The 17,819-nt window shown below is 44.8% G+C and overlaps 1 protein-coding gene across 19 annotated transcripts in view; it reads right to left on the reverse strand.

The window, feature by feature from the left end:
• Positions 1–17,819, reverse strand: part of LOC110509741 (RIMS-binding protein 2) — a 92,768-nt gene that overhangs the window by 8,434 nt on the left and 66,515 nt on the right. For 6 of the 19 annotated variants that reach the window (XM_036967637.2, XM_090227000.1, XM_090226991.1 and 3 more), the window contains 12 exons: positions 16,704–16,724; positions 13,619–13,823; positions 12,654–12,805; positions 12,196–12,275; positions 9,957–10,066; positions 7,913–8,728; positions 7,680–7,703; positions 6,396–6,547; positions 1,105–1,905; positions 841–996; positions 533–679; positions 142–247 (listed from right to left, as the gene is read on the reverse strand). In XM_036967637.2, coding sequence (XP_036823532.2) covers positions 142–247; positions 533–679; positions 841–996; positions 1,105–1,905; positions 6,396–6,547; positions 7,680–7,703; positions 7,913–8,728; positions 9,957–10,066; positions 12,196–12,275; positions 12,654–12,805; positions 13,619–13,823; positions 16,704–16,724 — 2,770 coding nt within the window. Of the gene's footprint in view, positions 1–141; positions 248–532; positions 680–840; positions 997–1,104; positions 1,906–6,395; positions 6,548–7,679; positions 7,704–7,912; positions 8,729–9,956; positions 10,067–12,195; positions 12,276–12,653; positions 12,887–13,618; positions 13,824–16,703; positions 16,725–17,819 lie in introns of those variants that run through there. The other 13 variants (XM_090227004.1, XM_090226999.1, XM_090227003.1 and 10 more) reach the window with 4 other exon arrangements.

A 17,819-nucleotide genomic window follows, 5' to 3' on the forward strand; every position in this document is an offset into this window, starting at 1 on the left:
ACAGAGGTGATCTGTAGAAACCGAGGAGCTCATGGAGGATTAAAACAGGAAGCAGAATATCTATTAGGGCACGGAGAACATCAAAGCACAAAAAGACTACAATACCCAGAGTCCTCTCTGTGTTCATGTAACCCTACTGACCAATGGAGGGCACCATGAGAGGGCGTCTCTGGGGCTGTGGACCGTCTCGGGGCATTCTTCTCCCCGTCTCCCGATCCAGCTGACCCCCAGAGAGGGTGTTCCCAATCTTAAAAATATCCCACAAAAACAGTGTTTAATGTTCCCACAACTAGCCAAAATGACTTCCGTGCATGTCATTGCTCCAAATAAAGGAGAATGTGAAGGTCAATCAATCAAACAAGATAGAGTAAAGTGTCCTACTGTAGACACATGGCTCGACACGTGCCATATTATCCAACAGTAATAAAGGCGTTTGCATGTTTGCTTGTTTCCATTGTCCGAGTGGTAATCAGAACCAAACTTAAAATGTAACATTTCAATGTTGAGCGTTGAGGAGCTTTGTTATTCATACCTTGAGTGCATTGTGGGAGTTGCGTCGTCGTCCCTCCTCCAGCTGCATCTCAGAGTAGAGCTCCTCCTCATCCTCCTCCATGATGTCAGAAAGGTCAGAGCCTCGGCTGCTGTCACTGTGGTACTCCTCACTGTGGCTGTAGTGGGTCTGACACACACACACACACACACATACGCAAACACACACACACATGCAAACACATATACACACGAACACACAAAAGGTGTGAAATCATACCAAGATATACAGCATCTGCACAAACCTACGGAGATGCGAGTATGTTCGATCCTTTTTATTCTGTGTCTTACCGGCCTGCCCAGCTCGGACCCTCTGAGAAACTCATCCACTGAGGCCCCCTGTCTCCTGCGGCTTCGACCATACCCTTCCTCATCCTCCTCCTCCTCGTCTGAGTTCTGTTGGTGGAAGGCCTGACACTGCTCATTGTAGATGACTCTCCTCTCCATCTAACCCAACCAATAGGAAGATATGTGTAATTTAATTCAAGAGAAAAATGATCAGACTAGAGCTCTAACCAGGGTATCATTGATTGAATTTATGTATGAATGACTCACTCTGCCACTCTCTGCAGCCACCCTCTGTGCTGCCTTGCGGGCGATGGCTTTGGCCATTTGGTCTGGGATGGGGGTGCCCCTGGGCTGGGGCAGGATCCTCTGGGGGGAGGGCGAGCGCAGGTTAGCAGAGGGGGGCGCCTCCAGGGTGTGTCCATGCATGGGGGTAGGAGGAGGCTGGCCGGAGGGGGAGCAGGTAGGGTCCCAGGGCTGGCTGGGGATTCCCCCATGGTGAGCCACCTGCTCTTTCGGTTTCAGGTCTCTGGCACTAACTGGTCTCTGGTGGAGCTGAGGGGGGGGATGAGGCAGCAGGGGTAGGCGGTGCTGGGGCATTGGGTGAGGTGGGTGAGGCTGGAGGTGCAGTGGCTGTGGAGGACCACCAGGGTGAGGGGGGTGAGGCTGTTGGTGAGTCTGGGGCTGGGAGACAGGATGAGGTTGCAGGGGTTGGAGGTGTGTCTGGGGTTGAGGGTGAGGAGGGTGGTTAGGGAGGGGTTGTCTGTGAGGCAGGGGTGAGAGAGGCTGGGGGTGAGGCATGGGGGGGTGGGGGAGGTGAGGTGACTGGAGGTGGGGTGAGGGGGCATGGGGGTGAGGTGGAGGGGGCCCTGCGTGTAGGTGCGGAGGGGACAGGGGGGCATTGTGAGGAAGAGGCACCAGTAGGTTGTTTGGAATGGGGGCGACTTGGGAGTCCTGGGACTCTCCCTGTGCTGACAATGTCCTGACGATGACCTCCCTGGCCTCCAGACACTGGATCCTGTTCAGCTCCACTGTTACATAGTCAGCCAGGGGGTACAACACCTCCGCTATCTAACAGGAAGCACAACATACATAACTCGGGTTGGAGACAGTTGACATTTAATTAATTGTTGCATTCCTTTCAACTGCTTTCACCTCTATTGCTCTTAAATTCAGAGCAAAGCCCACTACTATAGACACAGTTTAACTAACACAGACCCTTTGCAAGTCTACAAAGGGAGGATGTCAATATGTATGTTCACCAGCAGAGGGAGAGAGAGTGCTTTCTAGGGTTTTCACAGACCCATGTATCCTGAACAAAAATATAAACACAACATGCAACTACTTCAAAGATTTTACTGAGTTAAAGTTCATATAAGGAAATCAGTCAATTGAAATAAATTCATTAGGCCCTAATTTATGGTTTTCACATGACTGGGAAGGGGTGCAGCATGGGTGGGCCTTGGGGGGTTTAAGCCCTCCCAATTGGAAGCCGAATTAGGTTTTCCCCAAAAAAGTGTTTTTTTTACAGACAGAAATACTCCTCAGAACCACCACCCCACCCACCCCCGATCCTGCAGGTGAAGAAGCCGGATATGGAGGTCCTGGGCTGGCATGGTTACACGTTTGGTTGTCCTGACAAATTCTCAAAAAGGAGGCAGCATATGGTAGAGAAATTAACAACAGCAGCAGACATTCCTGCAGTCAGCATGCCAATTGCACACTCCTTCAAAACTTGAGACATCTGTGGCATTGCGTTGTGTGACAAAACTGCTCATGTCCTTTTTATTGTCCCCAGCACAAGGGGCACCTGTGTAATGCTCATACTATTTAATCAGCTTCTTGATATGCCACACCTGTCAGGTGGATGGATTATCTTGGCAAAGGAGAAATGCTTACTAACAGGGATGTAAACAAATTTGTGCAGAACATTTTTGAAAAATATGCATTTTGTGCATACGGGAAATGGCAGCTCATGAAACATGGAACCAAAACGTTACATGCTACGTTTATATGTTCCTTCAGAAATTATTCACACACCTTGACTTTTTCTACATTCCACAATTTTACCATCTACTCCAATTTCAAAATGGAAGAAAATTCCAACTTTTCCTTAAAGACTAAAGGAAAATAATATAATACAGTATATCTTCATTAGATAAGTTTTCAACCCCCTGAGTCACTACATGTTAGAATCATATTTTGCAGCGATTACAGCTGTGAGTCCTTTGGTGGTAAATCTATAAGAGCTTTGCACACCTGGATGGTACAATTTTTGCCCATTATTCTTTTTAAAATTCTTCAAGCTCTGTCAAGTTGGTTGTTGATTACTAGACAGCCATTTTCAAGTAACCAACAATGCAGTTTTAATAAAAATAACTGTTAAGTAAAAAAGTTAGTGAATTAGTGAAAAATAGAAAATAAAAGTAACAATAGCGAGGCTATATACTGTACAAGGGGTACCGGTACAGAGTCAATGTGCGGGGCACCAGTTAGTCGAGCTAATTGAAGTAATATGCACATGTAGATAGAGTTAAAGTGACTATGCATAGATAATAAACAATGACTAGCAGCAGCGTAAAAGAGGGGTCTGGGTAGCCCTTTGATTAGCTGTTCAGGAGTCTTATGGCTTGGGGGTAGAAGCTGATAAGAAGCCCGTTGGACCTAGACTTGGCGCTCCGGTACCGCTTGCCGTGCGGTAGCAGAGAGAACAGTCTATGACTAGGGTGGCTGGAGTCTTTGACAATTTTTAGGGCCTTCCTCTGAAACCGCCTGGTATAGAGGTCCTGGATGGCAGGAAGCCATGTTTTGTCGTGCCCTCTTCACGACTGTCTTGGTGTGTTTGGACCATTATAGTTTGTTGGTGATGTGGACACCAAGGAACTTGAAGCTCTCAACCTGCTCCAATACAGCCCCGTAGTCTAGATCAATTACTGAATAATGTGGCAATTAATTGAGGAGACTAAACTGCTGGGTGTAACCCTTGATAGCAAGCTGTCATTGTCAAAACATAAAGACTCAATGGGAAGAAGTCAGTCCATGATAAAATTGCTCTGCTTTCTTGACATCTAAATCAACCAGGCAGGTTGTCTCCCCTGGACTACTGCCCAGTTGTGTGGTCATGTGTGGCAAATAAGAACATTGGAGAATTGCCGTTGGTCCAGAACAGAGCAGAATGTAATGCACATAGATGTGTACATGGAGGGTGAATGTCAGTGGCACGCATGTCAATCTCTCCCAGCTCAAAATTGAGGAGAGATTATAGTGACTGCATCACTATTGGTCTTTGTGCGAAGTGTTGGTTCGAGGTACTGAATGGTACTGAACTGTCTGTTCAAGCAGTTGGCCCACCGTTCGGATGCTCATGAGTACCACACAAGACATGCAACCAGAGGTCCCTTCACAGTCCCCCGGTCCAGAACAGAGCCTGGGAAACGGACAGTATTAAATAGAGCCTTGACTACATGGAACTCTGTCACCCCAGGTAACTCAAGCTGGCAATAAAAAGAGGTAAAATAACACCCACATTTTTGTATATACCGAACAAAAATATACATACAACATGCAACAATTTCAAAGATGTTACTGAGTTACAGTTACAATAAGGAAATCAGTCAATTTAAATCAATTTGTTAGGCCCTAATCTGTGAACTTCACGACTGCTGGGAAGGGGCGCTGCCATGGGTGGACATAGGCCCATCCACTTGGGAGCCCAGCCAATCAGAATAGTTTTTTTTTATTACAGAAATAAATAGTCCTCTGTTTCATCAGCTGTCCGGGTGGCTGGTCTTAGACGATCCCGCAGGTGAAGAATCTGGATGTAGAGGTCCCGGGGTGGCGTGGTTACAGTTCGTCTGCGGTTGTGCGGCCGGTTGGACGTACTGCCAAATTATGTGCTTAGCTCTATTACGTTTATTTTTACCCTAATAAAACTCACTTGTCCTTGCCAATGACGAGCATATCCATAACATGATACAGCCACCACCATGCTTGAAAATATGAAGAGTGATACTCAGTGATGTGTTGTGTTGGATATTCCCCAAACGTAATACTTTGTATTTAGGGCAAAAAGTGTATTTCTTTGCCACATATTTTGCAGTATTAATTTAGTGCCTAATTACAAACAGGATGCATGTTCTGGAATATCTTTATTATGTACAGTTTCTTCCTTATCATTCTGCCATTTACATTAGTATTGTGGAGTAACTACAATGTTGTTAATCCATACTCAGGTTTTTCCTGTCACAGCCATTAAACTTTGTAACTGCTTTAAAGACACCATTCGCCTCATGGTAAAATCCCTGATCGGTTTCCTTCCTCTCCGGCACCTGAGTTAGGAAGGATGCCTGTATATTTGTAGTGACTGGGTGTATTGCTATACCATTCAAAGCGTAATTATTAACTTCAAAATGCTCAAAGGGCTATTCAGTGTCTGCTTTTTTTGTAATTTACCCATCTACCAATAGGTGCCCTTCTTTGTGTGGCAATGTAAATCTTCCCTGGTCTTTGTGGTTGATTCTGTGCTTGAAATTCACTACTCACCTGAGGGACTTTACATATAATTGTATGTGTGGGGTACAGAGATGAGGTAGTCATTCAGAAATCATGTTAAACACTATTATTGCACATAGAGTCCATTCAACTTATTATGTGACTTGTTAAGCACATTTTTACTCCTTACCTTACTTAGTTGTGCCATTACAAAAGGGTTTGAATGCTTATTGACTCAAGACATTTCAGCTTTTCATTTTTAATTACATTTGTTAACATTTCTTAAATCATAATTCCACTTTGACATTGTGGGGTTTTGTGTGTAGATCAATTGGCACAACAACAATGACACAATTACACACATACGCCACGTACTCTGCCACTGTTGTTCACTCACTCTCACATAGTGCATACTTTCTCCCTCACTTCTTTGTCTCTGACCTTCAGTGCACACTCTCTCAACCACCCACTCCCTCACTCACCCTCTGACCTTCAGTGCACACTCTCTCAACCACCCACTCCCTCACTCACCCTCTGACCTTCAGTGCACACTCTCTCAACCACCCACTCCCCCACTCACCCTCTGACCTTCAGTGCACACTCTCTCAACCACCCACTCCCCCACTCACCCTCTGACCTTCAGTGCACACTCTCTCAACCACCCACTCCCCCACTCACCCTCTGACCTTCAGTGCACACTCTCTCAACCACCCACTCCCCCACTCACCCTCTGTCCTTTAGTGCACACTCTCTCAACCACACACTCTCCCACTTACCCTCTGACCTTTAGTGCACACTCTCTCAACCACTCACTCCCCCACTCACCCTCTGCCCTTTAGTGCACACTCTCTCAACCACCCACTCCCTCACTCACCCTCTGACCTTCAGTGCACACTCTCTCAACCACCCACTCCCCCACTCACCCTCTGTCCTTTAGTGCACACTCTCTCAACCACACACTCTCCCACTTACCCTCTGACCTTTAGTGCACACTCTCTCAACCACCCACTCCCCCACTCACCCTCTGTCCTTTAGTGCACACTCTCTCAACCACCCACTCTCTCACTCACCCTCTGTCCTTTAGTGCAGACTGCATATCCGATGACGCTGGCTCCATTGGAGGTTCCGGTGGGTGAGAGGACAGGGGGCTTCCAGCGCACCTGCAGGACCCCTGGGGCCTGGCCACACTGCACCTGCACCTCCTGAGGGGGTAATGGGGGGCCTGGAGGGGGGATGAAATAATAGATACTGTCTACACAGGTTTTACACACACAAACAGGGAGGGAGTGTAGCATTCATAAGACACCAAGTGCTGTTAACTTGTTGAATCCCATCTCTTTCTGTTGTGAACTACATGATTGTGACATGTCTATGATACACAAAGCAGTTCCCTTTCCCAATGTTGGTTGTATACACCAATTAAATCACAATTTAATGGTCACGCAATATCTGGTCAAATTTGAGTGGATTGTTTTTAGAGTGAATTCCAAATGCATTAAACGTCTTATCTGATTAACATCAAACTCTTTGTAATGACACTCAAACAGATTAAAGTGCATTTATCGATATAGAATTCATAAGCTAAGCTATTTTGGAATATAGGTGTATTTAACGATATAGCATTTATAAGCTAAGCTATTTTGAATGTTTTATGTGAAGCATTGCCATGTTGCTTGCCATGTATTGTATGATGCAAATATTGAAAGTAGAAGGCACAAAGGGAGGCCCAAGGCCACCTGAAAGCATGAGTGTGTGTGTTAGTGTGTATGCATGTGTGCATGTTTGTGTGTGTGGGCGTGTGTGTGTGCATGGGTCTGTGTGGCCGCCCGTCTATGTAGTTTGTCTATGTGTATCTGTCAATGTTTGTGTCTGTGTGTGTCTTATGCGTGAGAGGCGTCAGTGTGAGTTGAATGAGTCCAGCCTGTTCTCTCCTGGTTCACTGGGTACACCATGCAGGACGTCACAGTGATGTCACAGCTCAGGCAGAGGGAAATGCACACGGATACTGATGTGGTCATCTCAGTTAAGTATCGAGTGGGAGGGAGTTACTTCGGCAGCTTTAGGCTTGTGTCCCAAATGGCACCATATTCCCTGTATAGTCTACTACTTTTGACCAGGGCTCTGGTTAAAACTAGTGCACTATATAGGCAATAGTTGGCTATTTGGGACGTACCTTAATTTATTATGTATATTAGCATCAAGCCAATGGCAGGGAAAAGCTGAGGAAGTTACTCATGATAATTTCTTAGGTTTTAAAGTGCTGTTAGCTTGTTTTCATTCAATGTGTCAGTTACCCATGCCAATCAAAAACTACTTCCTACTTTTCCCATAAACAAACTGGTCTTCCTTCTGACCTGATCTGGAATATGGTCCAGGACCTGGACAAAACATAACAGACATACATGGCACGGGTAAAGACATGAGTTATCTATCTATCTTAATGGTCTATATCTTAAGTCCAATGTACTTTTATCCAACCTTTCCCTAACACATTATAGATGTCAGAAAAACAATGTATTGGACAAAATAATATATAACATATGTTGGACAAAATAAATAGTTGGACTTAAGAAGAACCAAGCCTCACCAGCAGCTTGTGTGCAGAACTCCACAGCAGTCTCCTTCTTCTCCCTCTGCTCCATGAGCAGTTGCCATGGCACCTGGTGTGGCCGGGCCACCACCCTCACCTTGTACACCGTCATGGCCTTGAGGTTGACGAAGCGCAGCCTGTACCTCCCCGGCCGCACCACCGCATGCTCCGCCCCATCCAGGAACACCGTGTGCCCATAGTTACTGTTGCTGGGCAACCAGGAGAGCTCGGCCGAGTCGCGCAGGATGTCGTCCACACGCAGGCCATATGGAGCGACCACCACGTTGGCTCCCACCATCAGGGTGCAGCGTAACTCGTCCGACAGTCCCCTGTCTGTCACACTCTGCACGGACACGCGGTGCGTATACGTGTCCAGATCCAGCTTCTCCAACAAAGACTTGGTCCTGCCCCCGTAGGGCACGCTGGCACGCACCTCACCATCCACCATCACGTTGTAGCAGCTGACGTTACCCCAGCCCAGAGTCACCATGGGGGGCTCCCAGGCCACAATGACGCTACGGGCCAACTGCTTGATTAGAGTGATCCTCCGGGGGTAAGGCACAATGTCATCAGACAGATCCTCAGGGTCCAGGGTCCCTGTGCCGTTGCTGCAGGGGCCCAGTGGGTTGGTGGAGCCCAGTAGCCCATCCTGAGGGGGCCCTCCATCGGCCCCCATTAGGCCCAGGGAGGTATTGTCCAGAGAGCCCAGGTCCTCCCCTGTGTCCCCTGGCTGGATGGATGGTTTCTCCTTGTCTTGGACAAACTCCACAAAGTTGGAGGGGACCAGTCCTCGCTGGCCATCCAGCAGCTCCCCTGGAGCACACAAAGACAGAGACAGAAAGAGATGCTTACTTTATTATCAACAAAATTCAAACTCACAACCCTATGTCTTCAAATTCCTCTATTAATCTCATCCCAAAACATACAGTATATTCCAAATAATTAAATGAAAAAGTACCTTTAGAATGTATAGAGGAATGTCTAATATATTTATACGGCAACGAGGTATGTAAAGACGAGATCAAAAGAGTAAAGCAGAATATGGATATTTCAATTGTCAGCAACATGTAATATCACTCAGGATTAGCTGGCTGTGAAGATTTTATTGAGTGATTATTCAGGCAGACACAGTAACACCTTCCAGGAACCCTGTTCTGTTCTGATACACCTCAGACTGAAGGTAAAGACACCAGTCTCGCACGGCTGTCTCAGGGGGAATCTATGGAACACTCAAGCCTTTAATGATGCCTGCTGCAAATGTTACCATCAGCTAAAAATAGACCATCCCATTAGTGAAAAAAGAGAAATTAAAATAATGACTAGAGCCCTTGTGATTCAATGCAAGTGTTATCTGTGAGTGTGAGTACTACTGGTGTGGAAAGAGAAACTCTGTGGTGCCCGTCCCCAAGGTTGGGACAGTTCTCTTGAATCAAACAGAGAAGGTATGATATGATGTCATCAATTTCTCCAGGAAGTATAGGGGTTAAAAAAACTATTCCTGCACAATGGAGAGGGTGGGTATTAAATCGCACCCAGTTCATTATAGTGACCACCAACCTCTTTCTCTCATCAGTACTGTACTTGCTTTTCGAAGACAGCCTAACTGTCCTCTCCCTCTCTATCTTGTAATTCCAGTCAGTACATTAGTTAGGCTGGGAGGCCCTAGATGGCTCTCCATCTGCAGGGGAATATGTCTGTGATTAATCAGAGCCCTGTTGCCGGATTAGCCTTCTAGCTACGGGGATCAGGCTGCATCTTGACAACAGCTTGGTCTGAGCCCCAGTATCCCTGTGGTAAATACAAACATCATCCATCTCCAAACAGCCAGGCAGGCAGGAGCTAGGCTAACACTAGGCAATCTCACCCACCACCAACAATGGCAGCTAGAGATGACTCACCAGAGCTGCTGAAGTCTGGGCCAGGGATGCTAGGAGGATTAGCGTAGCCATGGATTGAAAAGCCTTCATAAAGCTAATGAGATTGCATATGTTGCTACTGATGCTAGTGGTGAGGTGTGTAGTAACCCTGGATTCCCTCTCACCTTCGTAGAAGCCGTCGTCATCCATCGTGCCGTACACATACAGGTACTTCCCAGCCACCAGGGGGAGCTCTGCCTCTGGGTGCTCATTAGGCCCATCATAAGGGTTGTAACTACACAACAAGAGAGAGGAGGGTTCAACATACAGTACCAGTCAAAGTTTGAACAAACCAACTCATTCTAGAGTTTTTCTTAATTTTACTATTTTCTACATTGTACAATAATAGTGAAGACATCAAAACTATGAAATAACACATATGGAATCATGTATTAACCAAAAAAGTGTTAAACAAATGAAAACATATGTTATATTTGAGATTCTTCACAGTAGCCACCCTTTGCCTTGATGACAGCTTTGCACACTTGGCATTCTCTCAACCAGCATCATGAGGTAGTCACCTAGAATTCATTTAAATTAACAGGTGTGTCTCGTTAAAAGTTAATTTGTGGAATTGATTTCCTTCTTAATTCGTTTGAGCCAATCAATTGTGTTGTGACAAGGTAGGTGTGGTATATAGAATATAGCCCTATTTGGTAAAAGACCAAGTCCATATTATGGCAAGAACAGCTCAAATAAGCAAAGAGAAACAACAGTCCATCATTACTTGAAGACATGAAGGTCAGTCAATGTGGAACATTTCAGAACTTTGAAAGTTTCTTCAAGTGCAGTCACAAAAACCATCAAGCGCTATAATGAAACTGGCTCTCATGAAGACCGCCACAGGAAAGGAAGACCCAGAGTTATCTCTGCTGTAGAGGATACGCTAACTGCACCTCAGATTGACCTGTTCACTGGACGTGCTACCTGTCTGAGACCTATTATTTGACCATGCTGGTCATTTATGAACATTTGAACATTTTGGCCATGTTCTGTTATAATCTCCACCAGGCACAGCCAGAAGAAGACTGGCCACCCCTCATAGCCTGGTTACTCTCTATGTTTCTTCCTAGGTTTTGGCCTTTCTAGGGAGTTTTTCCTAGCCAATGTGCTTCAACACCTGCATTGCTTGCTGTTTGGGGTTTTAGGCTGGGTTTCTGTACAGCACTTTGAGATATCAGCGGATGTACAAAGGGCTATATAAATACATTTGATTTGATGTTATTTAGATTGCAGCCTAAATAAATGCGTTACAGATTTCAAGTAACAAACACATTTCAAAATCAACTGATTCAAGACTGCTTGAATCAGGCCTTTATGGTGAAATTGCTGCAAAAAACACTACTAAATTACACCAATTATAAGAAGAAACTTGCTTGGGCCAAGAAACATGAGCAATGGACATTAGACCGGTGAAAATCTGTCCTTTGGTCTGATGAGTCCAAATTTGAGATATTTAGTTCCAAGCGCCTTGTCTTTGTGAGACGCAAAGTAGGTGAACGGATGAACTCTGCATGTGTGGTTCCCACCGTGAAGCATGGAAGAGGAGGTGTGATGGTGTGGGGGTGCTTTGCTGGTAAAATTGGCAGTGATTTATTTAGAATTCAAGGAACACTTAACCATCATGGCTACCACAGTATTCTGCAGTGATACTACATTTCATTTGTTTCTCGCTTAGTGGGACTATCATTTGTTTTTGAATAGGACAATGACCCAACACACCTTCAGGCTGTGTAAGGACTATTTGACCAAGAAGGAGAGTGATGGAGTGCTGCATCAGATGACCTGGCCTTCACAATCACCCGACCTCAACCCAATTGAGATGGATCAGGTTGAGTTGGACTGCAGATTGAAGGAAAAGCAGCCAACAGCTGCTCAACATATGTGGGAACTCCTTCAAGACTGTTGGAAAAGCATTCCAGGTGAAGCTGGTTGAGAGAATGCCAAGAGTGTGCAAAGCTGTCATCAAGGCAAAAGGTGGCTACTTTGAAGTATCTAAAATCTAAAACTTATTTTGATTTGTTTAACACTTTTTTGGTTACTACGTGATTTCATGTGTTATTTCATGGTTTTGGTGTCTTCACTATTTTTCTACAATGTAGAAAATAGTACACATAAAGACAAACACTTCAATGAGTAGGTGTGTCCAAACTTTTGACTGTTACTGTAGATGTGCTCCTGACTACAATATATACTACAAGATGTTTATGGAGAAAATAGTGCTTCTGATGTGCATGTGGAGGTACTTAGTGATCTAGCACTGGTCTAGAGTGTTATGTGTGGATTTCTGGCGCTGCTCGGTGTCAGCAAGCTATACGTGATTCAGCTTTCCCAGGTGTTGTGTGACAGACCCACTGGTCTCACCTGTAGCGGGCAGTGCATAGACGGACTGTGCCAGTGTAGCGAGGCTTGGACCTGGGTGCACGACGGATCTCATCCTCCATCTTGGGAAACACACGGGCAGGGAAGCAATCACAGAGTTGCATCTAAATACCATAACTCTGATCCAATTCAAACACAATGGCTTTGCTTATGATCATAGCCACTCATAATTATGTCTCCAGTGGAATGACTGATCTGACACAGAAAAACTTCCCAGCACTCGTATACTGTCTAGTTCTACTGTCTGACAATTGCCACAGGAGACTCATGTTGCTGTCTGGTGCTAAACCAATTGGTTTTACAGCTATTGCTCAGCTGATGGCTATCAAGTGCAAGTATACAGCTCGTCCATGAATAGCCCATCTCTTGAGCAATAGCACCCTTATGCTTTAGCAATGGGACTGTGTCTCTGTATGAGAAGAGACGAGAGCAGGACCCACCTCTGAGGGAGTCGCCCGTCGCGGGCTGCTGGGGCAGCTCGTTGTCACGGCGGAGTGTTTGACAGACAGCAGCTCCGGCCTGTCTCTGTCTCCGATCTGCAGTGGGCGGAGGAACTTGGATATCAGCCGAGTGTTTGCCGAGCTCTCATCGCCTGGGAAACATCGATTTCCACACCAAATAAAGAGCATCTGTCATTCCTTCTGCTCTCATTCATGGCACAGCTATTGATTTCCTGTTCAGGGGAGTACACAGCAAACACTCTTTATGGCCAGCACCTGGCTCTGCTCTCTGCCTGACACATCTGCAAGGCATTTCTCTGATGCTTAACACTCTCTACTCTCTGAAGACATAACTGACACGGAACGGGACTCTACCATCACAGAGTTCTAGCAGCCACACCCCTACACAAAGCCATGCCTAGGTAATTTCCCATCTTAGACAAAAATATAACATTTGAATTCTTGGTGTTTGGATTTGGTTAATTATGCTACAGATGAGTTCTGTCATTGATCATGAATAAAGCAGCATTTCTTCCATTTCCTGTGATCCAAACTGGCCTTGAAGCCTGTTCTGCTGAGATGGACTGAAGAGAAAAGAGGTGCCTTACTGTGACTCACACCAGGCCGTTTAGTTGCCAACTTTCCCTCTCTTTCTCCCACTCTCCCAACCTCACCCCACAGGGTTCTGACAAAGGTCATTGTTGTGACAACTAGATTAAACGACTGTCTCATTCAATTTTGAATTAATTAATTACCCAGGCATAATGACTGACATAGACTGTGCACATAGACCTTCAGAACTGTATTTTGGTCTTGATTGATGAGATACACTGTTTGAATCAAATGCCAGACATGATGTATATACTTTTATTCTCTAGTGATAAGCACTTTTCTGCTTCATATCTATGTCGTCTGACACCATCATTTTCTCACAGTGGGCAGGGTTGGGAGTTGGGAGTGCTCACCTTTTCCTGCCTGGGCTGCCAGTCCGTTGAGGATTTGGGAGAGTTTATTTTCTGGGAGAAAGGGAACGTTTTGTTTGGAGAAAAGCTCAGTGCTGAGGATGTCTACAGTATCCGCCTCCAGACGGAAATCCTCCAGGTCCTTGGACAGCTGGCCAAACTGTTCAGTCTGTGACCTGCATTTCAGCTCCAGGTCGCGAACCTTGACCTTCCGTAAACAGGGATGTGTGGAGGAGAAAGAGATAAACACAAACGGTCAATGGAAGGAGGTTTTCTGTGCTCCTATGTAGCAAATCTTTAGAACAGGATACACTAAATTGCAATGCATGTTTTATGTTAATAACACGTTAGTAATATACCACTACATGGACATGAGTTAAACTTATCATTGGCTTAAATCCTTTACTGGTGCTGCAGATCGCAAGCTGAACCAATTATGGCACGGGAACCCAAAAGAGCCATTTCTAGCTTAGAACAGCTCATTCATATCAAAAACACTGCCTGCCGAGTAATCAAAGGATCTGGAAGTAGAGGCTGTGCAACGCTGATACACTTTGATAACAAAGCCAAGCAGTGTGACGAGTTAAGAGGCTTATAAAAGTATGTACTTTAAAGACATTATCTAAGTAGCTCCGAGATTACATTTAGAGCCTTGAGTTAACAACCGTTGGGTTTTCTCTGAAAGCTACAAGACTGAAACACCATGGCCTGCACAGTAAGAGATAAGGCAAGCCAGGGTCCTAGTCACGAGGAAAGTTGGTTTCACCCAGCGATAAAACTAGAGAGTCAGAACACTTCAGAGTCAGAATACTTCAGATTCAGAACACTCAGCTACAAGATGGGCTGAGATACAGAAACTGAGGATGAATGAACAGCCATCGGGGAGCCACTACTTTGGTCTGATTGGTTTAAAAAAGAAACAAGGAAATCAAATGTGCTTGGATCTTACAGGACATCTGGTATTCGTCCCAAATGGCACCATATTCCCTATACAGTGCCTTGCAAAAGTATTCACCCCCCTTGGCATTTTTCCTATTTTGTTGCATTACAACCTGTCATTTAAATGGATTTTTATTTGGAGTTTGTGTAATAGACAGACACAAAATAGTGAAATGAAAAAAATTACTTGTTTCAAAAAATTATAAAAAATAAAAAACGGAAAAGTGGTGCTTGCATATCTATTCACCCCCTTTTCTATGAAGTCCCTAAATAAGATCTGGTGCAACCAAGTACCTTCATAAGTCACATAATTAGTTAAATAAAGTCCACCTGTGTGGAATCTAAGTGTCACATGATCTGTCACATGATCTCAGTATATATATACACCTGCTTTGAAAGGCCCCAGAGTCTACAACACCACAAGCAAGGGGCACCACCAAGCAAGTGGCACCATGAAGACCAAGGAGCTCTCCAAACTGGTCAGGGACAAAGTTGTGGAGAAGTACAGATCAGGGTTGGGTTATAAAAAAATATCAGAAACTTTGAACATCCCATGGACCACCATTAAATCCATTATTAAAAGATGGAAAGAATATGGCACCACAACAAACCTGCCAAGAGAGGGCCGCCCACCAAAATTCATGGACCAGGCAAGGAGGGCATTAATCAGAGAGGCAACAAAGAGAACAAAGATAACACTGAAGGAGCTGCAAAGCTCCACAGCGGAGATTGGAGTATCTGTCCATAGGAACACTTTAAGCCGTACACTCCACAGAGTCGGGTTTACGGAAGAGTGGCAAGAAAAAAATCCATTGCTTAAAGAAATAAATAAGCAAACACGTTTGGTGTTCATCAAAAGGCATGTGGGAGACTCCCCAAAAATATGCAAGAATATACTCTGGTTGGATGAGACTAAAATGTAGCTTTTTGGCCATAAAGGAAAATGCTATGTCTGGCGCAAACCCAACACCTCTCATCACCCCGAGAACACCGTCCCCATAGTGAAGCATGGTGGTGGCAGCATCATGCTGTTGGGATGTATTTCATCGGCAGGGACTAGGAAACTGGTCAGAATTGAAGGAATGATGGACGGCGCTAAATACAGGGAAATTCTTGAGGGAAACCTGTTTCAGTCTTCCAGAGATTTGAGACTGGGACAGAGGTTCACCTTCCAGCAATGACCCTAAGCATACTGCTAAAGCAACACTTGAGTGGTTTAAGGGGAAACATTTAAATGTCTTGGCCTAGTCAAAGCCCAGACCTCAATCCAATTGAGAATCTGTGGCATGACTTAAATATTGCTGTACACCAGCGGAACCCATCCAACTTGAAGGAGCTGGAGCAGTTTTGCCTTAAAGAATGGACAAAAATCCCAGTGGCTAGATGTGCCAAGCTTATAGAGACATACCCCAATATACTTGCAGCTGTAATTGCTACAAAAGGTGTCTCTACAAAGTATTGACTTTGGCGGGGTGAATAGTTATGCACGCTCAAGTTTTCAATTTTTTTTGTCTTATTTCTTGTTTGTTTCACCCCCAAAATATATCTTGCATCTTCAAAGTGGTAGGCATGTTGTGTAAATCAAATGATACAAACCCCCCCTCAAAAAATACATTTTAATTCCAGGTTGTAAAGCAACAAAATACTGTAGGAATAATGCCAAGGGGGGTGAATACTTTTGCAAGCCACTGTATAGCCACTGCCCTATGGGCCCTGGTCATAAGTAGTGCACCATATAGGGCAGGGGTAATCAACTCTTACCCTATGAGGTCCGGAGCCTGCTGGTTTTCTGTTCTACCTGATAATTAAAATGCAGTGGAACTGGCTTGGAGGTCCAGAGTTGAGTTTGAGGGATATAGTGAACATGTGTGATTTGGGACACAAGCTTGGACTGGAGTACAGAGGCAAAAGAGGATCTATAGTGTGATGCAGTACCAGCACTGGGTTTTGTTCATCTGATATACTTCAATTGAATACGATATTAGTACGTTTCATTGCCTAATTACCATACCTTTTATAACATATGCACTAATGTGAATTAGAGCCTGCGTGATTCACTGAGACTATTTAAAGGTTATAGGACAAATGTGACAATGGAGATGATGAACATTGGGGATTCTAGATGTTTCAGGGTAGGAAACATAAATACCTGCATTCTGTCCAAATGGTTCTGTTCAGACACAAAAGAAACACATAGAAACACACAATGACATTGAACAAAGATGAAAGAAAACAAACACCCAAATCAAACTGTTACACCGTATGAGATCAATGCATACGTAATACAGTAATCCATGCAAAATCATGTAAATAAATGAGAAAAGAGAACCCTTACAAAACAAGTAAGAACGAGTCCCCCATGGGGAACATCAAGTTACTTACAATAAATATAAAAAATTAAATAAAAAACACCCAAAATCATAGCCAAGACAGTGTTGAGAATCAGAAATTATGGAAAGGAACAATACTCAGGTCCCTAGATAATGTTAGTGTCATCTCCTCTCTAGGTTAACTCGTTTTAACGCAGGAACTGAGCATGATATTGGAGTTCTATGTGAACAGTGCCAGTGCTCCTAATGCATCTCCTCTACACTGTAGATATTTCATCATCTGGATGGTTGGGCTCTGATTTTTTTCTGTAAAAGAGGTTTCTCCAGGAGCCATTAGTGCCATGGCTGGTATGAGAGCTTCTGAGCCTGAGCAACGGCGATGTTGAGCGGTCCTAAAGGAGGGAGTTATTAGCAGGTTTTGCTGACCCAACTCTCTGTAAAAGTGTTCTATTCTCATTACAGCTAAAATCACCACTCAACGAAAGCCTCAAAAAGCTATATATACTGAACAAAAATATAAATGCAACATGCAACAATTTCAAAGATTTTACTGATTTACAGTTCATAAAGGAAATCAGTCAAATAAAATAAATTCATTAGGCCCTAATCTATGGATTTCACATGACTGGGCAGGGGTGGAGCCATGGGTGGGCCTGGGACAGCATAGGCCCACCAACTTGAAAGCCAGGCCCACCCACTGGGGTGCCAGGTCCAGCCAATCAGAATGAGTCCCCCCTCCAGACGATCTCACAGGGGAAGATGCTGGATGTGGAAGTCTTGGGCTGGCGTGGTTACACGTGGTCTGTGGCTGTGAGGCCGGTTGGACGCACTACCAAATTCTCTATCACAACGTTGGAAGCAGCTTATGGTAGAGAAATGAACAGCTCTGGTGGACATTCATACAGTCAGAATGCCAATTGCAAGCTCCCTCAAAA

Source organism: Oncorhynchus mykiss, chromosome 29 (genome assembly GCF_057628025.1).
Source record: "Oncorhynchus mykiss isolate SJ-2025 chromosome 29, ASM5762802v1, whole genome shotgun sequence".
In the NCBI taxonomy this organism is placed as follows: domain Eukaryota; kingdom Metazoa; phylum Chordata; class Actinopteri; order Salmoniformes; family Salmonidae; genus Oncorhynchus; species Oncorhynchus mykiss.